Raw genomic sequence first — 27,742 nt, 5'->3', positions numbered from 1 at the left:
TTTGTTCTTGAATAGGACCCTGATATCAAGAAGGTGATGCCATGACTTGCAAGTGAATTAAGTAAGGCAGGGCTATGCAAAGTCATCAGCTTCACTCCTTGGGGAACCATGTGGGATGACTGGAGGTGGCCCCAGTGACAATAGGTCCCAGCCCAAGTCTCCCTTAGTCATTATTTGGGCCCTGATGGCCCAGAATGAGTGTAAAAAGCATTTGTTTCTATTTTGGCCAGAAACAACTTCCCCTCCGAGACCGATTTTTTTTATTTTGACTAGGTAAAAGAAGCCATCCTTTGCCTCATTTCTTACCTAGCCTTAATCACTGAATGGGCATTGCCTCAGTCAGACTGAGAGCTGGGAAAGACTTTTAACTTTATTAAAAAGTCTCTTGCTGCATCCAAGGCCATCTTTAGTCATCCTGATCTGTATCTTGCCACTGGACCCATATGGCTACTGAGGAGAGAATGAGGCTGGTAAATTTGCACTGCCATGCCTCATTTAAATCCAATTCACTTGCAAATCAGGACATCACCTGCCACATATCATCCGTCTTCTTCAAGAATGAAGGACAAACTACAAGTGTTTTCTAATGTACTTCTTAGTCATCTGTAACTTCAGGGTTGGGGTAAAGTGGAACACCAAGAAAAAAAGACCAACAAAATGAACAGCAAAAATTCCTTTGCTTTTGTTTAACACAAATTGTGGGTCATCCAAGTAGCAGCAGATTCAGCCAGAATTTGAACATTTAAAGTATAACACTTCTTTGTTGTAATAAAGGAAATTATATTTGCGTGAAGTCCAGTATAACAATTATGGATCAAAATTTCAGTTCTGAAACTTATCTATTAAAATTCCATAAATGAAAATCAGCATATATATACTACTTTAAGTGGTAAAGACCATTTTTGATTTTCTTCTCTTTGTAGCTGAAGAACTCATCACAGTACCATGTAAGCACAAAAATGTTGGTTGACTTTTATGGAATGGAACCTAGTTGTAGCAAATTTTGTTGATAAAGCTATTTTATTGGTACTAGTACAAATTTATCTCAAATTAGAATTTTATTCTAAACTTCTACTAGTCAGTGGGATGAATTTGCAAATAGGATGCAAAGACAATTTGTGTTTTTCATCTAGTTTTTCATTTAGTATATGAATGGGTGCTTTTTTGGTTTTGTTTCATGTACCTTGGAATTCTGTAGCTTCCAATTTTTTTCCTCTGATACCACATCTACTTGGTTTCAGACTCTCATATTGTGCCTCTTTTAAAATAACCTCTGCAGATATCCTAACTGTTCCTTGTGTCTCTGTGGCCAGTTGTGGAAGACCCATGTCTTTTAGCTAAGCAGTCTTTGTTTACAGCTCTTTTCTTCCCCACCTAATGGACAGCAGGATGACAATCTTCCACAAAGAACAGTGGCTTGCACACGATAGGAGCTGCTCTCCTTTGCTGGGATTTGACCATAGAACACTCAGTAAGAAGTTCTTCAGGCTAGATTTTTGTTTATTCTTTTTCAGGACTCCAATCATCATCTATGACTTTTGTTGTCAAAGATTACAACAAAAATGAACTTCTCATTATTAGCAGAAAATAGTTTTTTTTTTTAAGTTTGAGTTACACATCTAGATTTTTTCTTGTTATGGTTGAATTCCAGATTATTGGAGGTCTGCACAAAAAAGCATTTGAATATCTTTTTAAAGCTGCAAGGAGAGCGGAAGAAGAGGTCCAGTCTCATTCTATTGAGCACATTGATGTAGCTGGAGTCATAGATGCTTATATGACCTTGGTAGATTTCTGTGACAAACATCTCCGTAAAGAGGAAGAAAGTACATCAGGTGAGAGAGAATCTGGAGAAATATATTAAATGGTCTTCCTGCAAAATGTGCCACTTACTAGGTGGGAAATTAAGCAAAAAGTGGATAGCTTTCTCTGAAAGTTACTATACATATAGAAGATAAAATAATATTTAAGTAGAGTGTTGTGCTTGGCATATAGGTGTTTAGCAAAGGCTTTTTGATTGACTGGTTATACCAGAAAATAAAGGCAAAAGTTCCATGTCAAGCTTACCAGCTTTCAGAGTGGTCATGACGTCCTCAGCAAGAACGTCTGCATTTGAACAGATTCCGCTGTCCTGTTGTCTTTCCTTTTGCATGGTTTAGACTTCCACTTGTGGCTGTGACTCGTGTGGTCTTCATCTAACTCCTGGAACAAATTCCATAACCAGCAGATGCTCCTTACGTTCCTTGCCCAGGACATGATAATGTTTCATGCAGGACGGATAATCTAACTGAGAAGATTTCATTTTGATATAGAAACATTTTCCTCATAGCCCAAAAATGTGTCTGATGTTTATTGGTCAAAAGAAGTGATCGGAGAAGAAGGGACACCAAAGTGTGGAGCAAGGAGGGAGCGTTTTATCTTCTGTAAGGTTTGTCATTCTCTGAACAAAGGTAGAAATGAGTTAAAGAGTAGGTTTTTGGTAACATGTTTTCTTGATCGTGTTATCTTGATAGTTATTGATGCTGTGGAGCTGCGAACATATCCTGCACTTGTGGTGGACAAGATGTTAAAGGCCTTAAAATTAAACTCTAAAGAAGCCAGGCTAAAGTTTCCTCGACTGCTTCAAATTTTAGAACGGTATCCAGAAGAGACCTTGGGCCTAATGACAAAAGAGGTCAGCAAGTCCTTTTCTTAACATAGTGAACTTTAGTTGAAAACAGTCTCACTTAAATTTAAATCTGTTTGTACAGTAGTGATTATTTGGTAGCATTTCCTAATAAACGTCTATTTTTGCTTAGTTTCATCCTGGTTTCATAAAAATATTTAATTCACATTACTATAAAATAAGTGACCATATTTGCCTTGTTTTCCCTGTGGGTGTTAAGGGAACAATGTGTCTGTAAGGAGTAAAGTTGTGGGTGTTGTGGGGACTGGGACACGGATTTTCTATAAAAACTGGGTACAAAAGATCAGGCAGTTGTTCCTTGTGGTTAAATTATAATATACACCGTACACTTGGCAATCGCTACTAAAAAATAGATTGAATAAACTCAGTGTCATTGCAGCAAACATTGTTAAGCATCTTTCCTTTTGAAGGCATTGTGGTGAGTGCTAGAGATAGAAAGATAAAAAATAATTCTGTCCCTTTCCTTAAGGGGTTTATATTTTACTGTGTACATAGATAACTATGATATGAGGTAGGGTATGATGGAAGGGTGGGAGGCAGGCAAAGGAGATTCAGACAAAGTGTTCTAGGAAAACTCAAGATAGGAGAGCATCCTTTAAGCAGTAGGATCAGGGAAGATTTCATAATAAAAATTACAGTCTTTTACATTTTTAATTCATCCCATCTCTTGAATTTGATGACCTTGGCATATATTTCTAATATCATTAACACTCAACAGTATTAAGTATAATCAGTTACTAAATGTAGGCAGCTAGGTGGCATAGTAGATAGACTCATGGGCCTGGAATCAGGAAGACCTGAGTTCAAATCCTTCCTCTGACACTAGCTGTGTGAACCTGGGCAGTTTAACCTCTGTTTGCCTCAGTTTCTTCAATTGTAAAATGGAGATAATAACAGTACTTCCCTTGCAGAGTTATGGGCTCAAATGGGGAAATATTTATACAGTGCCTAGCATGTAGTAGGCACTATATAAATGCTTATTCCCTTTCCTCCAGTCAACAGATTATAAAAATTTATAAGATCTTGTCAATCTTTAATTTATATTTCAGTAAAATCATGTGTGTATACATGTATCCGTAGGTATAAGACAAATTATTTGAAAATCTATGCAGTGCACACTTGAGAAATCTGGCACTTACCGTTAAACACGATTGGTGGGCAGAAGGGATGTGCCACCACACAGAAGAATCATGGGGTTGTTGCATTTTAAAACTGTAAGGTAGCTTAGAGATTATCTGGTGTGAATCTCACAGAAATGAAGATGTAAGTCTTGTGAACCCAAAGAAATGGATGTCTAAAAGTAGAGTTTCGTCCACAGCAACCAGTGACTGCCAGTTAGTGGCAGAGGTCCTTTGGTGGGGAGGCATGGTGACCACTTTTTATATCCGTTTGCCTGTCAGTTAAGTTCAGCTGCAGGAAGTAGAAAGAGAGGATTTCTCCATCAAAGACCACACTAGTGGTCCTGGGTCTTTTCCACCTTATCTTCTTCTCCAGTGATATGCCTGTGCCTTGCTCTGTCTTCTGAAGTACAGCATGGACAGTCGGTTCAGGTGTACGAGTAGTGTCCTGCAGCAGGAGAGGATTTGAAGGTTGTCGCTGCACATAGTTGACGTGTGCCATGTATAGAATCAGCAATGCAGGATGCTGGTAGGAATGTGGGAATTGCCTGATGTCTTCTAAACTTGATGAATTTGAGTTACATCTTTGATTCCTTGCTTTGCTTTGGATTTGATGAAAATGCTAATGACCAGTAAGCTGATAAAGCAAGGAGGAGAAGAAAATCTGCTCTCATATGTTGAGTTTTAGGTGGTAATTTCATAAAGGTTTTACTGTTATAATATGCTTTTTGAAGAATATGTTCATTAGGGGGGGAAAGGAGAAAAGAAGGGCCAGTACCACATAGTGGAAAGAGAGCACTGAGCTAGAAGATTCAAGTCCCTGGTCCTAGCCCCAGCTTTGTCATTAGCTAGTCATGGTCTTCAATTTTGGCCCAAATTTGGTCTTTCACCTCTCTGGCCCTTAGTTTAATTATCTGTGAAAATGAGCTAGTTACTCTTCAGTTCTAAAATTCTATGATTGTTTTTATCTTTCATTAGAAGACATGAGGCTTACACATTGAATTCTGAAACAGATCTGTAACTGTGATCTTTAAAGAGGGGCAGTCTGCTGCACTCAAGCCCTGCTCTGTTGCCTCTTCGTGGCATGGAAGTGACCTGGGTTTTCAGAGGCATTGCCAGCAGAATACAAGCTCTAGTGGGTCCTACCAAACTTGAAAGCCTAGGAGCATGGGCATGCTAATAAATTGTATGTCTGCCGTTTAGAGGCCAACCTGTGCTCAGGGAGGTTGTTCATCGCCAAGTTGGCTGGAGGGTGATGAATCTTTTAAAAACATGAATTTAATTTATTTTTTTGTTACATTTTAAATTCTGAACTGTCTCCCTCCCTCCCCACCTCCACTAGAGAGGGCCTCTGTTTGATATAGTATGGGGTGGGTGTGTGTGTGTGCGCGCACGTGTGTGTGTATAACCATACCATACATACTTCTGTCTTCCTGCATGGGCCTTTGTAGTTAAATTGAATATTTATAGCCTAGTCATTCATAGTTAGTCTTCAAACAATATTGCTATTAATGTATACAGTGTTCACAGCAATTCTTAAAGTCTACTAGTACACAGAAGAATTGTAATCTGTATCATTAGAAAGAATCCTATTCTACCCTAATGAAATAACAAATCCTGTGAGTATTAAAATAAGTACACACTACTATATTAACATTAAATATTTCTGTAAGATGATTCTTTTGAGTTTCAGGTTTGTGAATATTTTCTAACATTTTGGGCACCCTCTATATTGCTCTTGCGGACAAGTGCTATGTAAATATTAGTTATTATTATTAAAAACAACATTGTTTTTGCTTCCATCACCATTTAAATAGCATATTTATGCGGTTTCCGTAGAGAAAGAGAAATTTGCTCTCCTTAAAAATAAGTTTTAAAATAGGGATTTATATTTTGTTGTTTCCCAAGATTATTACAGAAATTATTTTAGTAACAGCTTTGTGTGTGTTTTAGATGTCGTCCATTCCCTGCTGGCAGTTCATTGGTTGGATCAGCCAAATGATGGCCTTGCTTGATAAGGAAGAAGCAGTGGCCGTGCAGCACACCATAGCAGAAATTGCTGATAACTATCCACAGGCTATCGTCTATCCTTTTATGATAAGCAGTGAAAACTATTCCTTTAAAGATACTTCTGCTGGTCACAAGAAGAAGGAGTTTGTGTCAAGGTGATATAATAGATAATTTTCTGATGGAATCCTAGAGACAGTTAAAGATAATGGGCTTGGTAAAATAAACAAATCTTGTCCTGTTTATAAAATGTTGTTTGCTATGCAGTTGATATAATAAAAGTAGCGTGTGGAAAATTTAGGTGACCAAGAATATTACACAGCCTGCTACAGAACGCAAAATATCAGATTAATATCAAACTATTGAATTTTTCCATGCCAGATATGATTTTTTCTCGTATGATTTCTCCCCTTTATCTAAAAAAGCCCCCTTTCCTCCCTTACCTTAAAATTTCTCCTTTAGTTTTTACGAAATTCTTCCCAAATTATGATACTTCATCCCAAGTCATTGATACTCATATTGTGGATAAGAGAGATTAGATGGTGTCACTTTATCCAATGGATAACAGTTTATCAGCGCACAAAGCTACAGTATTCTACCTCTCTCTGTCTCTGAAGGAAGAAAGTTAAGCTGCTAACACTGTTACTTTTATTAAGTTACTTTTTTAAACTTCATTATATTTTGGCTCCTAAGAGTTAGCTATTTACCACCCGATGATTTATTTAATTACTTGCAATTTTAAAAGAAAAACAAAGGATAAGGAATTTAGCAACTGGGTAGAGGGTTGACTGACCTGGGAGGAGACTTGAGGCAGCTAGACTAACCAGCAGGCTTTTGTAACAACTCAGGTCCGAAGTGATTGGGGGCAGAACCAAGACAATGGCAGTGTTGAGAGAAAAGGGGATATATGCAGAATAAGTATTTTGTGCGTGGCTGGTCTGGAGCACCATCTGCTCCTGCCTACTACCTGCCCACCTCACAGTCTTTTCTTCTGAACAAAGACAACTGAAAACAAGTTATTTTAAAAAGAGGAGGGGGGAATGGAGATTGCTAACAAAGGTGACTTTTTTCACTACAAATTTAGAGACAAATTATAAATACCAAATTGCATGTATCAAAAGAGGCCACAATCAATTTTCAAGAAGATCTGTTTTTAGCTTCTTTTGGTTTAAAACACCAAGGTAAATTTTGACTAAAGAAGAACTTTGTATGTTTTTCTGTTTTTACAGAAAATATTTGCTTTATTCTTGCCTGTAATGTAACATTGTTAGATTGAAAACAAGAATCTGATGTTTACATCAAATAGACTGATCTTGAGAGGCTCCTTACCTTCCTAAACTTGGCAATTTCTTCTTTCATAGGATAAAAAGTAAATTGGATCAAGGAGGAGTGGTTCAAGATTTCATTAATGCCTTAGAGCAGCTCTCTAATCCTGAATTACTCTTTAAGGTAAAAAGAAGCAGTAGCAGTATGTATTGTGGCTGCCCAGCTGGGTTGCATACAATGGGAGTGGCAAGGACACTAAGGTATTACCTCATTCAGGGATGCCCAGAGCCAGTAAGACAGTTGGAAGTGCCCACTTTCCTTCCTTCCTCCTATTAATTATGTAACTTTTTAAAGTGTCCTATAACCAATTCTCCAGTGCCATTTAGTATATAGTTATTGTATGTGATCCTATATATAGCTATTGTAAAACATAGACTCAAAACAAGAGAAATCAGGAAAAATGTGTGCTTTATAATTTAGTATTTCTCCTCCCCCTACTTTTCTTTCCATATAGGACTGGGTTGATAGTGTCAGAGGCGAATTGATGCAAACCCCTGTAAATAAAAAAAAACTTGAAAAAATGTATGAAGAGATGTATTCAGTCTTAGGAAACCCAGAGGCTCCCGGCCTTGGGGCCTTTAGAAGGAAGTTTATTCAGGTATGTATGTAAAGTTCATTCAATTCAATGATTCATCTTTTTGTGAGAGTCTCATTGATAATTTAAGCTAAAAGTCAAGTCTGTCAACTTCCCAGATTTCCTTCAGGTTAGATTCTTTCTTCAGCACATATTAATTCCTGTTGTTTTCTTGTATTACACAGGATGGCATATGTTACAGGTTGATTGTTAGGAAGTACCACAGAGCTATCACTTGCCTTCTTTATTCCAAATTTGGTTTCTCAACTCCACAGGTTGTATGTGGTCTAGGAGGTAGGGCAGTGTTATGGGCAGAATCTTAGACTTGATGTCACCAGAATTCTGGTTGAATCTTGGCTCTCCCTCTTGTTGTTTGATCATGGGCAAGTCACTTAAAATCTCTGGCCTCAGTTTCCTTGTTTTTAAAGTAGGATAATAATACTTGCACATAAATGATCTCATTAGTTATCATGATGTCATCTACCCAGCCATTGCCCAATCCCTTTTTTGATCCTTCTCTTTGCTTCAAATAGCTAAAAAAAAAAGAAAGAAAACCCTTTTTTTTTTCTTTTCTTTTACTTTTGTCATAAGCCCTAGTTTATTTTGAAATGTCACACTTTTGAATTTATCATCACTTCCTTTCTTGCTCTTCCCTCTTCCCTATATGGCTTTGAAAAACCTGACTTGGTCAATAAGTGCTCTGTGCGCCCTCATCAGCCTCTTCAGGCTCTTTTCACCTCATTGGAATTTTGACATACAATTTCCCTAAATCTAGAGAGCATGTCAGGTTATGCCTGAATTTTCTTTCCTATATACATACATTTATAGAATATACACATATACATGTGTGTATGTCTGTGTATACACGTGCACACATACATATGTATGACATAGGAAAGAAAAGTCAAGTATACTCTGCTGTGTATGTGTGTGCATGCACTTCCACCTGCAGATACAGGGTAATATTGAGAGAAATGCGGGAGAGCATCAGAAAAACTAATGGAGTAGAGCCTACCTGAATTGAATTTTGAAGGAAATTAGGGATTTGGGTAATTGTAAGAATGTTATATTGAAAATGTATATAATACAACTAATTATCTGTGGCATTTTTTTCCAACCTTGAATTGAACATTAATTTTAAGGTAAATTTTTATTTTCAGACCTATGGAAAAGAGTTTGACAAATACTTTGGGAAAAGAGGTTCAAAAATACTAGTTATGAAACCCAGTGATTTCAACTACATTGCTACCTCTTTATTTGAGAAAATGAAGGAAGACTCAAAACCACCTGGGAATCTTAAAGAATGCTCACCCTGGATGAGCAATTTCAAAGTAGAATTCTTGAGGAATGAGCTAGAGGTTCCTGGTAAGTTAACTATCCTGTTTTCTAGATGCTGGACACACATATTACTTCCCTACATATATTAAGATTTTAAATGTCTATTAAAGTGAATTGAATTAAAAATCTCTGCTGCCTGAATAGAAGCAATTTTAGTTCCCTTTGTTTTTGTTGTTTTAAAGTTTAAAATTTTTCTTTTAATTCTGACTTTGAATATCATTTTCATAGACATGATGGAATAGAATAAGAGGATCATATGTGAAACTGTAAATCCCTGTTATATAAAACTTACTTTTCTTTTAAAATATATAATAAACTCGGTACATAACTTTCAAAGCTGTCCTGCCTGTCTGTGATTCCTTCTGCCCTTCCTTTTCCCATCTTTGCATTAAAAAAAAAAATTCTTCAACGTCTTTCCTCTCTCTCTCCCTCCTATCCTATCCTTTCCCTTGTCCCTCACATTCCTGATGTGTCCACCACCCCCATCTCCCTATTAAAACAAAAAAAAAAGAAAGTCAAAACTCTTATAAAAGCAGTCTTAGGAAAAACAAATTCCCACACTGGCCCTGTCTGAAAATGTACATCATCTTCTGCTTTTTGAGTCCCTCACCGCTCTAACAGGAGGGTGGATAGTGCGTGTGCTTCATCATTGGTCTTTTGGAATTGTGGCTGGCCACCGCATTGTTCAAAGTTCTTAAGTCTTTCAGAGTTGCTTTTCTTTATTACCTATATATCAAGGGAGAGCATAGATCCAGTGAAGTAAGGAAGTTATGTTTTACTGGTATCTCTAATTTTAATAATAAGTGCAATATTTAAAGTTGCTTGACACATATAAAATTGCTTCAGAAGTATAAAACTGATAACACTTTATACATTAATGGAGGGAATGTATATATTGTTGTTATTTTAGGTTAGATTAAAAGTAGATGCAAATAAAGTTAACTTATTTCATTGGAACATACAGTGGGACTGCCACCCAATATATGTATCCTTGTGATGACAGCAGTAGACAGTCAAGATTGACTGAATGATGACCCCCACCTCCCCAGCCATTTTTGAATATGGCATGGATTTTCTAAGATTTGTGAATGAATCTATATAACAGGAGTATATAATACAAGAGGATTTCTGTCTAGCCAGTCACTATGCTTTGGTCATTCAGGAGGCATTTATTAAGTGTCGTCCGTGTGCCAGAAACTGTGCTAAGTGCTAGGGATACAGATAAAAAGAATAAACCAATCTCTGCTCTCAAATAGCTAGAAGAAAACATCTCTGAAGTTGCACTAGCTTTTGTGTTTTTAGGAAGTAGTAATCAGTGATGAATAAAATTGAAGTACCTTAACTCCTAGTCTGATGCTGTTTTTCAGAACAACAGCATTTCAAACTGCGATTTGTTTTACATTGGTATGCTGTATATTCAATACAAGCAGTAAGCTGAATTGCAAAAGCTGATATTGATTCCATTTTTCTATTAAGAGAAAACTGATTCCTCTTTTCTTTATAAATTTTTTCATAATTTTTCATATGTGTAACACTGATGCAATATTAGATCTCCTTTTTAGACAAAGACATTTTAAAAATACAGCACTATTTATAAGAATTTGTTTTTTCTTTTTAGGTCAATATGATGGTAAAGGGAAGCCATTACCAGAATACCATGCAAAAATAACTGGATTTGATGAACGGGTAAGGTGGCACAAATTATCTTATTTTTCTTTAAGATGTTTGCTATGTGATAGCAGATCCCCTCATGTGGAAAAGTGCTATGTGTTTACAGTTTTCAAAAAAAAAACTTTAAAAATATGTTATTTCATTTTATAATAGTATTTACATAACATTTTAATATTTATAAGCTGCTGTATGTATCTTATCTCATTTGATCCTAAACCACTCTGTGAGATAGCTGCAATTATCCCCATTTTACAGATAAGGAAACTGAAGCCAGGGAGAGTCAAGTGACTTGCTCAGGGTCACATGGCCAGTAAATGTCTGAGACAGGATATGAACTCAGATTTTCCTAATTCCTGAGGCTGCTTCCAGAGCTACAGCTGCAGTTGCTTCTGGCCCCAGACCCACCTGGTGGGAGGAATTAAGTGGGGGGTCAGAGCAGGAGTGCAGAGCCTGCTTGGATCTGAGTCACAGTCTGGGTTGGTGGTTCTTGGGGGAGGAGGAGCACTAGTGTGGCAGAGCTTGCTGTGTAGAAATAGTTTTGAAAACAGCTGCACAGTCCCTCAAGCTTGGGACAAAGTACTCTCTGCTAGCAGTCATACCCCAACGAAAAGCTCAAGGGTCAAGTAGTTGGCTGGGAACATGAACAGGCAGTGAAAACGGTCTCAGATTCAGACTCAGACTTTGGAATCTTTCTTTGGTGACAAAGAAGACCAAAACATACAGCCAGAAGAAATCAAAGTCGAAGAGCCTACATCAAAAGCCTCCAAGAAAAACATGAATTGGTCTCAGGCCATGGAAGACCTCAAAAAGGATTTGGAAAAGCAAGTAAGAGAAGTAGAGGAAAAATTGGGAAGAGAAATAAGAGTAATGCGAGAAAACCATGAAAAACAAGTCAATTACTTGCTAAAGGAAACCCAAAAAAATACTGAATAAAATAACACCTTAAAAAATAGACTAACTCAAATGGCAAAAGAGCTCCAAAAAGCCAGTGAGGAGAAGAATGCCTTGAAAAAGCAGAATTAGCCAAATGGAAAAGGAGGTCCAAAAGACCACTGAAGAAAATACTACCTTAAAAATGAGATTGGAGCAAGTGGAAGCTAGTGACTTGATGAGAAATCAAGATATTATAAAACAGAACCAAAGGAATGAAAAAATGGAAGACAATGTGAAATAACTCATTGGAAAAACCACTGACCTGGAAAATAGATCCAGGAGAGAGAATTTAAAAATTATTGGACTACCTGAAAGCCATGATCAGAAAAAGAGCCTAGATATCATCTTTCAAGAAATTATCAAGGAGAACTGCCCTGATATTTTAGAGCCAGAGGGTAAAATAGAAATTGAAAGAATCCACCGATCGCCTCCTCAAAAAGATCCCAAAAAGAAAATTCCTAGGAATATTGTCACCAAATTCTAGAGCTCACAGATCAAGGAGGAAATACTGCAAGCAGCCAGAAAGAAACAATTCGAGTATTGTGGAAACACAATAAGGATAGCACAAGATCTAGCAGCTTCTATGTTAAGGGATTGAAGGGCTTGGAATATGATATTCTGGAGGTCAGTGGAGCTAGGATTAAAACCAAGAATCACCTACCCAGCAAAACTGAGTATCATGCTCAAGGCAAAATATGGATTTTCAATAAAATAGAGGACTTTCAAGCTTTCTCAGTGAAAAGACCAGAGCTGAATAGAAAATTTGACTTTCAAACACAAGAATCAAGAGAAGCATGAAAAGGTAAACAAGAAAGAGAAATAATAAGGGACTTACTAAATTTGAACTGTTTTGTTTATATTCCTACATGGAAAGATGATGTATAATTCATGAGACCTCAGTATTAGGGTAGCTGAAGGGAATACACACACACACACACACACACACACACACACACACATATACATATATGTATATATATAGACAAGAGGGCACAGGGTGAGTTGAATAGGAAGGGATGATATCTAAAAAAATAAAATCAAATTAAGGGATGAGAGAGGAATATATTGAGAGAGGGAGAGATAGAATGGGGTAAATTATCTGTCATGAAAGTGGCAAGAAAAAGCAGTTCTGTTGGAAGAGAAGAGGGGTCAGGTGAGGGGGAATGAGTGAATCTTGCTCTCATTGGATTTGACCTGAGGAGGGAATAACATACACACTCAAATGGGTATCTTACCCCACAGGAAAGAAGGAGGAAGGGAATAAAAAAGGGGGGACGATAGAAGGGAGGGCATATGGGGGAGGAGGTAATCAAAAGCAAACACTTTCGAAAAGGTACAGGGTCAAGGGAGAAAATTGAATAAAGGGGCCAGGATAGGAGGGAGCAAAAAATATAGTTAGTCTTTCACAACATGAGTATTGTGGAAGGGTTTTGCATAATGATACACATGTGGCCTATGTTGAATTGCTTGACTTCTTAGGGAGGGTAGGTGGGGAGGGAAGAGGGGAAGAGAATTTGGAACTCAAAGTTTTAAAAGCAGATGTTAAAAAGAAAAAGTTGTTTTTACATGCAACTGGGAAATAAGATATACAGGCAATGGAGCATAGAAATCTGTCTTGCCCTACAAGAAAGTAAGGGAAAAGGGGTTGGGAGGGAGTGGGGTGACAGAAGGGAGGGCTGACTGGGGAATGAGGCAACCAGGATATATGCCATCTTGGAGTGGGGGGAAGGGTAGAAATGGGGAGAAACTTTGTAATTCAAAATCTTGTGGAAATCAGTGCTGAAAACTAAAAATATTAAATAAAATGAAAGTTACTTATCCAAGAGTGCACAGCTAGTAATTCATCAACAAATATTTATTAAGCACCAGCTCTGTGCCAGGCACTGTTCTAGGCACCAAGAAACAAAGACAAAAGTGAACCAGCCCCTACCCTGAAGGCACTTATATTCTATTGAGAGAGAGAACATGCGCGGCTGTATAGACACAAAGTGATGGATGGGGGGCGGGGCAGGAAAGGTTTGCTGCAGAGCAGGGTACATGAGCTGAGTTTTGAAAGAAATTAGGGCATCTAAAAGAGCAGAAATGAGGTGAAAGTGTGTTCCATGTTTGGAGGACAGTCAAAGCCAAGGTGCAGAGATTGGAAATGGAGTACTGTGTTTGGGCAGTATTGTGCATATCTCGCAAGGCACTCCCCTTGGTCCTTTTCTCCCTTGGCAAGCTCATCTCTTGTGGATTCAATTATTAGTTCTTTATAGCTGACCCTCAAGTTTATCATCTATACTTCTGGTCTCTTCCTGAGCTCCAGTCTCACATTTCTGGCCATTTCCTATGTCGTTATCCAACTGCCTCTTAAATTCAGTCCATCTCAAACTAAACTCATCTTTCCAAATCTGCTGCAGCCCCTCCCTTTTTTATTTCTGTTAATAATAATTTCATCCTCCCAGTCAACCAAATTTGAAACCTGAGAGTCATCTGTGACTTTGCCTCACTCATGCTTATATCCAGGCAGTATTCACTTTTACTACCTTGGAAATAGCCCCTCACCTCTCCCCCTATTTGCAATCTTACTGCAAGCACCCAGTTCATCATTTCTTGACTAGCCAATTGTAATGGCCTTCTACCTGTTCTTTGTGTTTCCAGGCTAACCTTCATTTAGATATTAATCTTGTTTTTCTAATGCATCATTTTTATGCCATTTTTTTTCTCAGAAACCTTCCATAGCTCTTTATTGGATACCAAATTCAACATTCACTCCTAACTATTATTTTTAAGACTCTTAACAAACTAACTTCAACCTACCTTTCTCACTTTATTTCACAGCCCTTTCACATACTCCACTTCTCCAGCCACAGTGAAAAATAATCTTCTCTTTGCATCCTGTCCTCCATTGTCTCTGTGCCTTTGTTCATTCCTGTGCTTTGAATGGATTGCTCCCAACTCCTGCTCCCGTTACGCCAGACTTGACTCAGGTGTCACTTCCTCTGTAAAATCATACATGACCCCTCTTGAAATATTCTGTCCCTCAGATTTTCCTTAACAGCTCTGCACATAACATAGTTTGCCTCATGCTATAGTTACTTGTGTGAATTGCTTATTCTCTCTGTAAGTGTTCTGAGGACAGATTCTATCTTAATGTCATCTTTGTACCCATAGTGTTTAGTTTTACCTGGTACACACTTAATAATTTTGATTGAATTGAATTAGAGCTAGGACTTAGAACCAGGATCTTAAGACTCTTTAGGAAATATGGGCAAAGTAAAATTACTTAGTGATATTTTAAAAGTGACAGTTATTTAGGATGCTCAAGTTTGTAAGTGAATGATGATCATTCGTGAACAAGTCAAAATTTTACATCGGCCCACAATCACCAGCAAGAAGATGTTGTTGGTAATGGCTGCCTTGTTAACCTGAGAAGAAGGGTAAATGGTGGTAGTGAAGTTTTGCTAGTCCCAAACTCTACATGCTCGTACCTACTCTTGCATGTTATCTAACATCACTAGTCAAATGAATGTTTTTGTTTCAGAATGGGAACTAAAGAATCTTGGATTTAGAAGGGATCTCAGAGGCTATTCTGGTCCTCTTCAGTGTCCCCAACAAGGGTCCCCCATAGCTTCTTCCTGTGGCATCCCATTGCACTTCAGATAGCTCTGAATGTTAGGAAATTTCTCCTTAAATCAGACTAAAACCTGATTCTGCAAAGCCCTGTGTGTGGGTGGCCTAATTGTGGGACTGAATGAGATCAAGATTCCACAGAATAATACCCAGTAATAAGCCTGAGGTTTCTTGGCTCCATTGGTGGTCCAGTTTGTACTCACTCTTTGAAACTCCGCCTAAAACATCTAAATATTTTTCTAAGGTAAAAGTAATGACATCCATCAGAAGGCCCAAACGTATCACCATCCGAGGCAATGATGAGAAAGAATATCCTTTCCTGGTGAAGGGAGGAGAGGATCTGAGACAGGATCAGCGTATCGAGCAACTGTTTGAGGTCATGAATATCATCCTTTCGCGAGATGCTGCTTGTAGCCAAAGGAACATGCAGTTAAAAACTTACCACGTTATCCCTATGACCACCAGGTAGGAATTGCATGAGGTTTGTAAGTCTGAAAAATAGCCAGCTTTGAAATGTTAAGAAAAGAAATGCTTTAAAAATGAGAAAATCTGGCTGATGAGTTAAGTCCTCCCTTCACTCTCTTGGATGGTCGGCCCCCTGACTTGTCAGGGCTGTAAATATGACAAGAAAATGCAGAGACTCTGGACTGCTTGAAAAAAGCAGCAACCTTGAGGCTTATCTCAGAAAGGTAGGTAGCCAGGTCACCTGGATTTCTAGCTTGCTTAAATCCATTGGATTTATTTATCTAGCCTCTAGATTAAAGAATTTTTAGCACAAACCCTTTGAACCATTGTCACGAACCCCCAAGGGGCTCACAAACCACTAAATGGAACCACTGATCCAGAGGAAAAAACAAAAACTGTTTGTATCTAAATGTACATCTGTTGATTTGTTTTTTTTTTTAAATTGCAGTTTTTATTCATACCTTGAATTTTTATTTCAGACTAGGATTGATTGAATGGATAGAAAACACCTGTACATTAAAGGACCTTCTTTTGAATAATATGTCTGAAGAGGAGAACGCTGCTTATACAAGGTAGTACAGGGTTTTTACTTGCCCTGAAGATTTGGGACTTAAATCCTTAGGTATATGTAAAAACTTAAAATTCAGTTTGTCAAAAAATGCTAGATTTTTTTCATAAACTAAATTTACAAATTCCTTTATTAATCTGACCCACTATGATTCGAGGTGCTGTTTCCTTTAAAAAAAAAGAAAAGCCCGTCTTCTCTTCCTCAACTTCTCTGATATCATAATGAGGTACTTTCCCTAAGCCAAGAATCCAGATGAAGAATTTGAGCATTGTCCACTGTTCTTTTCGCTTCCTCACGAGATGACACTTATTTTATTGTCCTTCTGAAACAAGTGTAAACCTTCACTCAAGCAAAAGAAACACAGATGAAGTATCCTTGTGTCGTGTGACCTCGTGGAGATTCTGTGTGTGTTTCAGGATGTTCATATTGACTGGGATTGGTTAAAGGCAGGGAACAGAAGAAAGAGCAATAACTCAGTTCTTTGTTTAGTAGTTAGTTAGCATACAGTAATTGTTTGTTCTTCATGCCATGAGAGAAAAGGGGCATTTCTAAATATGCCTTACGAATGCCCAAAAGCATTGAAAGAATTTGAAAACAGTCAGTAATGCCTCTCATCTGTGATGTCACAGATGAGTCATGTGAGCCCGTGCACCATGTCACCGGTCAAAGACTTAGATTCTGAAATGAAATCCTGTACGTACAGTTGACCCTTTCTGAGTCTGTCATGTGACTTACCTTTCTATAAAGTGGAAGAACAGAGTTGTTACTAACATGGAATGAAAATTACATTGACATTTTTCACAAATCTGAAGTCCAGTGTAAAGAATTTAGGTTGAATAAAATAGGATTTGGATAGGTGAAGAAATAAGACATGAGGAGTGTAATTTCTCCTAGAGAGGAAGAAGTGTGAATAAAAACATGGAGGTAAAGAAGTATTGGGGGGGGAGTTGTTTTTGCAAGAAATAATGATGCATCCTGTCTTAACAGAGGGTTTATGAAGGTCATAAACCTTAAAGGGACAGTTCATGAGACTTTATAAGCAGAGAATGCGAGTTTTGAAGCAGTGATATGTTGGACAAGAGGGAGGAAGACCAGAGGCAGGGAGACCAGTTTGGAGTCTGCTGGAGCAACACAGGCATGAAACAATGAGGCTCTGAAGTAGGGCTTTGTGTCCTTTGAAAGCAAAGGACAAGTACAAAAGTCATTTTGGCAGAAGAATTAGCAGGCCTTAGTGACTCTATGTCATTCAAGAGAGGAGCAAAAAATTATACAAAGGATTTGAGCCTGGGGGATTCCCCACTTTGCATAAATGGCAACATCTTTCTTTTCTGGGGATGATTAAGGCTTGATTATCATCCATGAGGAATCATTCAAATAAAAGTCGGTAGAGTATGGTGAAGCCTTTCTTTCTGGGTAATATATTTTTTAGCCAGGATTACATTACTGGAGAAAGACAATCAGTGTTTCGCTTTAAGTGTTTCCCTCTAAGTAACTGAGTTGTCTTCTAGTAGACAAAAACTCATTCCCTAGAGGTGTTGAAAAGTCTGTCTCCTAAAGCCAAGAATACCGAGTTTGTCTGCCTGACTTGTTGGCTTAGGAGACACCAGTTCGTCAATGTCAGCTCGCCTCCACGCCTCCATTCATAAAATGGAGTCGCAGTATTGAGCCGCAGCAGGCAGCTGTAGACGTTCATAGAAATGAAAGTGCTTTCCAGATACAGTAGGATATGGCTGTCTTTCTCCTACTTGCTTCAGAAAGAGACTTCAGTGATGTTCTTAGCAGCTTTATAACCTAAAGTTTTTTTTTTTTTTACTCTTTGTAGGAACTACCATAAAGGAAACTTGAATCAAAAGGTCAGTTTAGAAACTGGCTTAATGAGTCACAGGAAATAGACCATAAATGTATCCAGTGAGATAATGAGTGTACAGTGCTTAGCACAGTGCATAATAAGCACTTTTACATGCTTATTCCCCTTCCTATCATAAATGTTTGAAATGCTAACTTCCCTTATACTAAGTTAACACTTTTTACATTTGTAGAAAAAAAATTGTTAGTCTCTATAGCAGCAACCAAGGTTGGCAGAGCTTACACAGTTCTGAATATTTCCCAGAGGGCCAAGCATTTCATATTTTCACAGATAAACAGGACAGCACTTTAAATTCCAAGTATCAAGCAGCAATTTTTATTTTAAAACAATTAAGTCTTGTTTTAATTTGGGCTTTGATATGTGTCTGTGAATGAGGAGGAAGGATAATATTTTAAACAGGGTAAAAATAGGCTGAACCTAGCTATCCTACCCCAAAAATGTCTACATGTATGGCAGTGTGGAGGAGGATGATAATGCACATTTGTAGTATCAGCTACCAGGGAAGGAGAGACTGATGAGCTCTATGGAGGTCAAGAGTTCTGAGCCGCAGTGGGCTGTGCCGATTGGGTGTCTGCGCTAAGTTTGGCATTAATGTAGTGAAGGGCAGACCAGCCCAGGCTAGAAACAGAGCTGTAGGCCTGCAAGTAGCCTCAATCCTTCCAGCCTGATGGAGAGACCCAGTCTTTTTTAAAAACAGCAATATACCTTCCTCATCCACTTAAAACATAAGAATGTGGTGTAATACTGTATCTTTATCAGTATAGTTTGATCTATAGACATTTTCTTTTAAATTAGAGAGTTAAATCATCCCCAGTCTAGGTTGCTAGCTAGCTAAAATATTAAATATTTTTGTATGCTAGATGCTCTGCTAAGTGCTGGGAATACAAATAAAGACAAATATAAGACAGTCCTCTGACATCAAGGAGCTCATATTCTAATGGGAAAAGGCAGCCCATCAAAGGAAGCTCAAGGGGGCAAGATGGAAAAGTAGTTCTGGGAGCTGAGCCAGGTTTGAAGTGGGCATGTCTGGCCTGGGGACATCTTCCAGTCAAGGTCCTGGAAAGGAACTCACCAGTGAGAGGAGGAGGCTGCAGGGTAGAGGTATGGCCAGGCCTCTGACGAGGAGGTAGAGAAGTAGTCTGGGGAAGCGTGGGCTGAATGAGGTGGAATTGCAGTACAGTGCAATTATATTAGATTTGTATTAAGCAGGGAATTATTGTATCAGGTTGTTTTTCTTTTTCTGGTTGTATGTTTAAATAGAATAGACTTAAAGTGTCTTTAAGAGTTTTTTGAGAATGAAGGACAGTATATAAATTAAATTTTATATCCACCATCCAGAATAACAGAGGCTAACGTTTGTAAGATAAAATAGCAAAAATTAAATTTTTTTCCCCCATTCTTCTTGAGAATGACATCAAACTGTATATGAAGTTGTTGGGGGGTGGGGGCAGGTATATTCTGAAATCATATGACCCTAAAGAGTAACTAATTTTTGAATCCTGTTTTTAATTTCTATTGTTAGTGGACCCAAAGCCCCACATTTAGAATACAGTACCTGGCTGGCAAAAATAACTGGAAAACAAGATAATAGTGCCTATATGTTAATGTACAGGTAAGTGTGCACCTTCCTTTGTTAAAAATTAAATTGTTCTATGATGGGCTCATTGATCAACAGGTATGTGCCAACTAGTACACGCCAAGCATAGCACTAGGGATACAGGATTAAAAATTGGATGTTTCCTTATCTCAGGATTACATTCCATACCCAGTATGTGTCTGTTATACACATATGTACAGAATATAATGCAAGGCCATTTTGCATAGAGGGTGCAATACCTAGGAGGTGTCATGGAAGGTTTTGTGTAGAAGGAGCTGGATCTTGAAGGAAATAAAGGATTCTAAGAAATAGAAACAAGGAGAGGGTGTGCTGCACACTTAGATAATAGCCAGTGGCAGCGCAGAAATGGGAGTGAGCATGTTATAGGAGAGAAAACAGCAAGGCCAATTTGGTCAGACCATAGAGTATATGAAAGGGAGCAGTGTGTAATAAGGCTTGAACAATAGATTGGAACCAGATTGTGAAGGGATTTAAATGACAGATGGAGAAATTTATATCCGATCCTAAAAGTATTAGGGAGCCATTAGAGTTCACTGAATAGGAGAGTGACAGGGTCAGGTCTGTGTTTGAGGAAAATCACATGGGCAGCTCTGGAGGATGGATTGCAATAGGGGAAGCCTTAAGGTAGAGAGAACTACTGCAGAAGTCCAGGTGAGGGGTGATGAGAGCCCAAACTATGTTGGTAGCCGTGGCAGTGGAGTAGGAAGTAGAGACTGCAAGATTTGGCAGCTGATTGGAAATGTAGGATGAGGGAGAGTGAGGAGTTAAGGAAGTTTGCAAACTTGGGAGACTGACTGAATCTGCTATTGAAGTTTGGAGTTTGAATGTTCAGTAAGCAACTGGAGACCAGAGCTCTGGAGAAAAACCAAGGCTAGATTTATGTATTTATGAGTGATCTGCATTAGAGATGTCAGGTGAACCCATGGAAACTGATGAGGTCACCAAGTGAGAGAGTGGGGAAAGAAAAGAGAAGAGGGTCCAGGATGGAGCCTAGTGGACACTCACCATCAGGCATGATAATGATGGAAATCCAGCAAAGGACATCAAAAAGGACCAGTCCCGCAGGAAGGAAAAGAACCAGGAGAGAGTGGTGTCACAAAAACCCAGAGAGGAGAGAGGAGACAGGAAGAGGCGGTGGCCAGCAGCATCTCTTGTGGAAGAGAGGTCAGGAGGAGGAGGGTGAGAAAAAGCAACTTAGTGATCTTTTGTGGCTTTGGAGACAATACAGATTCGCATTACGAAATTCACCTCCCCTGCCTGCAGGTGGCAGCTGAGAAGTGAGTGCCAAGATCCAGATTAGGGACCTCACAGAGTTGTGATAAGGAAAGCATTGAGTTTTGTAAGTCTTCAGATGCCGTGTGTAAAATGTAAATTACTATTACGTATTACTGTTACTGTGTCGTCCTATTTCTAGGAAAGTGTTACTTACTGTTAAGTGTAATATGTCAGCCTGTTTTTAAATGACGTTAGGTTCTTAGTAGGGTGTTTTGTTGCCCATATTTCTAAATTAATAAGCCTTACATTTTTTCTCTAATATGGTACATTTTAGTGGTAATATTATTCTTTTTACATTTTTCCTAAATGTTAGTAAATGATATTTATAAAATACTTATTAAGTACCTATTATGTGAAAAACAGGTAGTACAGCATAGTGAATTAGAGACCTGGCCTTGGAGCCAGGGAGACCTAGCTTCAAGTTCTTCCTATGATACACACTGACTGAGAGGCCCTGGGCAAGTCATTTCACCTGTCTATGCTTTAGGCAGTTCTCTAAGACTGTTAGTTGCAGAAATCAGGTACCAACCTGAGTTGATAGAGGAGAGGGAGTGTCCGTACCTGGGAGTTTCCTATACTAGTGAAAACACAGATATCCTGTCCCTACCTTTATACCTGTATGAAAACCCAGGTGCTACTTCCTTCCCTTAAGGGAATGCATGATTGAAGGGAAAAGCATTTATTGAGTGCTTACTATGACTAAGTGCTGGGGGTACAAATAATAAAACAGTTTCTGCTCTTGAGTTCACACTGTAGTTGGGGAGAAAACACACCTAAAAGGGTTCAGATTCAGGGCAGATGGGAAGACTTGGAAACCCTGTGAATGTGTGGGCAGGGTAATTGGCAGTACCTAGGGGTGCACCAGGGCAGATGGTGAGACCAAGAGGACGTTAGGACACAGTGGCAGGATGCATGGTAAGTACAGGCATCTTCTGTCTTACCAGAAGGATTGTAGTGATGAATCATAGCTTTTAGAAGCAGTGAACAATCATGGCACATAGTGGGTGCTTAATAAAGGTTTATTGATGTCTCTTTGGCCCCAAGTGAGAGGGATTGAGAGTCCTGACGTGCAGCTGTTGAGGGGGGAATAGGCCAGCCAAAGAGTCGATGTAGTAGGGATTTTTTATATTCTCCCAAAGGAACAGGGATGTGATAGAGACTAGTGGCTATCCAGGATCGAGAAAAGGGAAGAAGGGGCCCTTGAGGTAAGGTGGCTAATGCTTCCTGAAGCCCAGTAGGGTCTGGGGAGGGGAGAGAAGGGTAACATCACTGGCAGCTCTTCTTGCCATGCTGACCCAAGGACTCCAGGTGGCTCTGACTGAAGGAGGGGCGATGGACTTAGCCTCTATTAGGGAAGATAAGACACCCTTCAAATTACTGTATTACAAAGTAGAATATGGCCTCTGCACAGGAGAGGACCAAGCAGTATTTTCCTGTAAGGTCAGCCACAGGACACGAGCTGTTGGAATTTGTCACTGTATTTATAGAATAGCAAGTTGAAGTTAATGTTGTATTTTCACCAGCGTTCTTGTTCTGTTGCATTGATGTGACTCTATCCTGGTAAATGATCAGAATTCTTCTGTGGTGTGTGGAGGCAGCTGGGGGGCACTGTGCTTAGAGCTCTGAACCTAATTCAGATCTGGCCTCAGACGCTTACTAGCTATGTGACCCTGGGCAAGTCACTTAACCTCTATCTACCTCAGTTTCCTTATCTGTAAGATGGAAATAATAATAGCACCTACCTCCTAGGTTGTTGTGAGGATAAGATGAGAGATTCATAAAATGTTTTGTAAACCTTAAGGCCCTACAGAGATGGTAGCTCTAGTAAAACAGATTGTGACCAGTGCTACAAGTGAACAGATCATCAAAATACAGTCATTCGATATTTGAGTTTCATTTGAAGCAAACATTTTAAAATTTAAATTTCAAGAATTTCAGTGCTGAATTTTGATTTCAATAAAGTTGTGTCATTTAATCATAGACGAGCTAATCGTACAGAAGCTACCACATCTTTCAGAAACCGAGAGAGTAAAGTGCCCGCAGATTTGTTAAGGTCAGTAAACTTCAACTAACTCTTTTGAAACCGTCTTATCTTTAGCAGTTAATGAGACATTGTTTCTGAATTCCATAGGAGGGCCTTTGTTAAAATGAGTACAACCCCTGAGGCCTTTCTGGCTCTTCGATCCCATTTTGCCAGTTCTCATGCCTTGATGTGTATCAGCCACTGGATTCTGGGGATTGGAGATCGGCATCTGTCCAATTTCATGATCAATATGGAGACGGGTGGCATGATTGGAATAGATTTTGGGCATGCATTTGGATCAGCTACACAGGTATGTTCTTTAGAGCCTTAATTAGGCTGTTCTTTTCTGTTGACTTAGTTGTCATATGGCAATCTAATATTATGAAGCAGTTATGGCAGGACCCTATAAATTTGATTATTGGGGTTCTTCTACCTCCTCTTTTTTGTGCAGCATATTCACAGGAAAGGCAGGATTCACATTCTCCTTGATGTGGTATACAAACACCATACAATGGTGTTTGCAGTAATGGTTAAAGGATGATTATAATCTTATATTTTGAGTTTTTAGTAAATATTTTGTATTTTCTACACGACTGTTTCTCCTCTTTAGTTTCTACCAATCCCTGAGTTGATGCCTTTTCGTCTAACTCGCCAATTTATCAATCTGATGTTACCAATGAAAGAAACTGGTCTAATCTACAGTGTCATGGTGCATGCTCTAAGAGCTTTTCGCTTAGATCCAGATCTTCTCATCAGCACCATGGATGTATTTGTAAAAGAACCTTCTTTAGATTGGAAGGTAGGTTTGGGTTATATTAAGTTTTCTATTCTACTGTGACCTCACTGAATTATAAACCTGAGAGGCAGCAGATTGTAACTTTAGTAAAGCTTTTACACATTTTTATTGTTTTGTTTAAATTGTAGATGATAAATGTCATGCTCATCTTGCCTGAAAACTGGCCATATAAAAACTGAGCAAAAGCCAGAAAGTAAAAATAGTTGTTCATTTTGCTTAAGGTGAAGGAAAGGAAAGCCCACTGGAGGTTGACATAGTTGAGTTATGATAGAGTTCTTTTGATGTTCTTTCTGTGACATAATGTCTGAAAGTTGGAAATATTTAACAATGAGTTTACCTGAACCACATATTTATTTTTATTACTTAATATTTTGTCCCCCCTTATATGCCTCAGAGTTTCTTTTTAACCCACAAAGAATCAAAGTTAGTGAACCTCTTCATGAGTAACTAAACATATATTCCAAAATAACTTCAATCTACTTCATCTCATTAAATTCATAAACACTGGCATACATTTTTAACACTGCCTAGTTATAATTGGGCATAGACATCAGTTTCCCTAGAAACCATTTTTGGAAGTTTGTTTGGGAATTTGTTCTGTGTGACTGTGGTCATGATTATGTAACTGCTAAGCAGAGGAAAAAACAGTGTTGTTCTCTCCTAGAACTTTGAACAAAAGATGTTGAAAAAAGGAGGATCGTGGACCACAGAAATAAACATCACTGAAATAAACTGGTATCCTTTGCAGAAAATAAATTATGCTAAGAGAAAGTTAGCAGGAGCCAATCCTGCAGTCATTACCTGGTAAGTGTTACTTACTCATATGAGACTTTTTGGATTTTGTGTTACTGACCAAATTGCCCTAAGATGAAGAAAATAAACTTTTTTTTAAACCAGTCTTTAAAGGTTATCTGACACTTCTGGGGTGGAGAGGGGGGTCGGAGAAAGATTTTTTAAAAAGAGTCATTTGACTACCCAAGAGAATATTGTATTTGTATACTAAAGTGTTTTCTTTTTCCTTTAGCTCTTTAAGGGTAAAGTTAAGGAAGCCTAATAGGTATAGCAACTAAACTGGAAAACTAGAAAGCATTGACTCCTGTCACCTCTTAACCCCTGATACTTATCCTTATTGATACTAGGTTTTCATTTAGAAATGCTGATCTAGACTCATTATGACGTTCTTCATTCTAATAATCACAACCTTCCAAAAATGGAATGGATTACTTGAGTTCTCTGTGATTGTAGGTATTTGAGTAGAGGCTAGATGATGGTGCCTGTTAGGGATGCTGTAGAGAGGATTGATGCATCCATCAGGGGCTGTGTCTGGATGATCTGAAAGGTCCTTCCCAATACTAGGGACGTTTTTCCTGAAATTTCAAGCAAATGTAAGTGTCCAAACCTCTTTTTACTTCCATAACCGGAAGGAGAAAGTTATTCTTTGGAATTGAGAGCAAAATGGCCAAAGAAAAACTTGATGAACTCTGTAGCTTTTGCTTAAGGGGATGATTTCTAAGGTCTTTTCTACTTCTAAAAATCCTATGATCCATGGAATTGGGCTTGTCGAATTTATTATAAGTGGTAAAATGAAGAGATTATCATGGCACAGTGAGGAATACAGCCACAGGAAGAAACAAACACATGGTTTAAAATTATATGATCTTTATTTCAGTGATGAATTACGCCTGGGCCACGAGAAGGTCGCTGCCTTTGAGTATTATGTGTCTGTAGCTCGAGGGCATAGAGATTACAACATTCGTGCTCAACAACCAGCCGATGGGCTTTCAGAAGAGACTCAAGTCAAGTGTCTTATGGATCAAGCTACAGACCCCAATGTGCTTGGCAGGACTTGGACAGGGTGGGAGCCCTGGATGTAAATCTGTAGAGAAGAGGAAGATACTGAAGAAAAATCACCTGAAGTTCTTAGAAGTGAATAGGCCCATCTTCCCGAAGCACTGAAGTAAAGCAACCTAGTTTGAATGAACTTCATTTTGTGGAATTGAATATAATTCGTGGTCACGATAAAAACTAATGCCATTGTAACAGTAAGAATAAGTTTTATAGCGGGAGAAAAATACAGACCCACACCAAGACCAAAGATGAGATAGATGCTTTTTTTACAATAGGTCTTTTTCATTTAAGCATGTTCCAGATGCTCAAGTTAGCTATCCACCTGCATCCATTGTGATTTTATCCACTGTCATCTTGGGAAGTTTGTTTTTGTTTTTTTTTTTAAACAAACCAACAACTAATGAGGTTGAAGTTTTCATGTATTATTCAAACTGGTCATAGAAATGGGAGGTAATGGCCCACCTGTAGCAAGACTCTGGAGGAAAAAAAAAGACCGAAAGCATACATTATTTTCTGCTTGTAATTACTGTCCTTTTAACTTTTCTTTATAAGTAAAAGAACAGTAGACCCATACTAATGCCCTATTTTGGATCCATAGGGCTTTTTCCCTCTTCTCAGTTCTGGCAGAATTACTTAAAAGAAAAAATCTGTGAGAAAAATTTGGCCTATATGACCAATTTCTGCTATTCTGATTCATAAAGGAGAAAAGATAAAAAGTACGTCGAGTTAAACATACACATTTACACTCCTGTCTTATCCTCAGCACAAAGATAACTTCAGTGAACCCCCACTTAGGCTGACAAATGATACCAAAGTACAAAGCATCTTGTTTGTGAAATAGAAAAAAAATGATTCCACATTTGAAGAAATTCCATACTTCAAACACAAAACTGCAAGCATTACTGATCAGTGAAGAACTCATTTAGAATTAACAAGATTGTGTAATTAAAAATCACTTTTTTAGTAAGAACTGAAGTTTTAGGTCCTCTTAACGTGTCCTCAGGCCAGTGAGGCTTTATAAGTGACTAATTTTTTGGAACCATTCTTAGGGACTTTGGTGCGAAATGAGATTGGGCTTTAATGATGCTAGGTAGAAGCTGATTAATACTGGACACAACATTTCTGGCAGGTATGAAGGAAGCTCTCAAGTTTAGCATTAGGGCTTTTTAAAAGGAAAATGAATAATACAAGTTGGTTGGTTTGTTGTTTTTTCTAGTTTCAACAGAATAATTCAACTTCTCTAGCAATGCATTGTGTCACTAGTTAATTCTAGTATAGTCAGATGGATCCCATTATGGCACTGAACATTTACATTTTGTGAAGAGTGTTCTCAACAAATGATATTTATTCAGCCAAAATATTTTATCTTTTCAGGAAAAATAAGTGAGATCATGTATGTGAAAATCTATGTATATAATTCAGTGGATACTCTTTGCTGCAACATGGAGACAATCAGACCAGAATTCAGCTAACTTTTGATTTGGACTGTTCAAAGAAATATTCCATTTTCTTTAGTTATTGTAATTTTGATGGTTTTTCCCCCACATATGCAAATGGAACTGAATATATCCAATCCTGATTTTAAATGTTTGTTTCCTGATAATGTGGAGTGAGTTTGATTTATCTGCATTATGTGAAATCACTGAACTTGTGAACTACTTTTTACATTTTCTATCAATAAAAGAGATATCACTTCAAGTTTACTGTATGGAAGTGTCTGTATCAAAGCTTTCTGCTTGGAAATAACAATGGAACTGATTAAGAGCGCAACAAAAAAAAATCCCTGAGCTGCAGCTTACCTTGTGTTCAAAAACAATGTCAAAGTCAGTCAAGATGGTGAATTGCCCTCAACATGCATTTATGAGGGACATGTCTGACTACTCTGACCTGTAACTGAAGAGCAAAACTTGGGATTGTGGCTCTTGCCAAGCAAGATTACTTGATTTTGCAAATAGTAATTTCATACCTGGAGCTACCCCAAGACTGATGGCGTGATAAGGTCAGCATCACCCAAACCAGT

The 27,742-nt window shown here is 38.3% G+C and overlaps 1 protein-coding gene across 1 annotated transcript in view; it reads left to right on the top strand.

Annotated features, from left to right (window-relative positions):
* PRKDC (protein kinase, DNA-activated, catalytic subunit) overlaps nt 1-27,430 on the top strand; it is a 167,295-nt gene extending 139,865 nt beyond the window's left edge. Inside the window, exons 72-86 of the mRNA XM_036737168.1 lie at nt 1,652-1,832; nt 2,511-2,671; nt 5,755-5,966; nt 7,170-7,257; nt 7,589-7,732; nt 8,869-9,073; nt 10,665-10,732; nt 15,507-15,727; nt 16,207-16,299; nt 19,685-19,774; nt 23,037-23,108; nt 23,187-23,388; nt 23,689-23,877; nt 24,539-24,678; nt 25,544-27,430. Of these exons, the coding sequence (XP_036593063.1) occupies nt 1,652-1,832; nt 2,511-2,671; nt 5,755-5,966; nt 7,170-7,257; nt 7,589-7,732; nt 8,869-9,073; nt 10,665-10,732; nt 15,507-15,727; nt 16,207-16,299; nt 19,685-19,774; nt 23,037-23,108; nt 23,187-23,388; nt 23,689-23,877; nt 24,539-24,678; nt 25,544-25,748 (2,271 nt within the window). The 3' untranslated portion in view covers nt 25,749-27,430. The remainder of the gene's footprint in view (nt 1-1,651; nt 1,833-2,510; nt 2,672-5,754; nt 5,967-7,169; nt 7,258-7,588; nt 7,733-8,868; nt 9,074-10,664; nt 10,733-15,506; nt 15,728-16,206; nt 16,300-19,684; nt 19,775-23,036; nt 23,109-23,186; nt 23,389-23,688; nt 23,878-24,538; nt 24,679-25,543) is intronic.
* Nucleotides 27,431-27,742: the final 312 nt, after the last annotated feature.

This window comes from Trichosurus vulpecula, chromosome 1, assembly GCF_011100635.1.
Source record: "Trichosurus vulpecula isolate mTriVul1 chromosome 1, mTriVul1.pri, whole genome shotgun sequence".
NCBI classification, from domain to species: domain Eukaryota; kingdom Metazoa; phylum Chordata; class Mammalia; order Diprotodontia; family Phalangeridae; genus Trichosurus; species Trichosurus vulpecula.
Note: the sequence above shows the minus strand (reverse complement) of the source record. Positions and strands in the feature narration are given on the sequence as shown.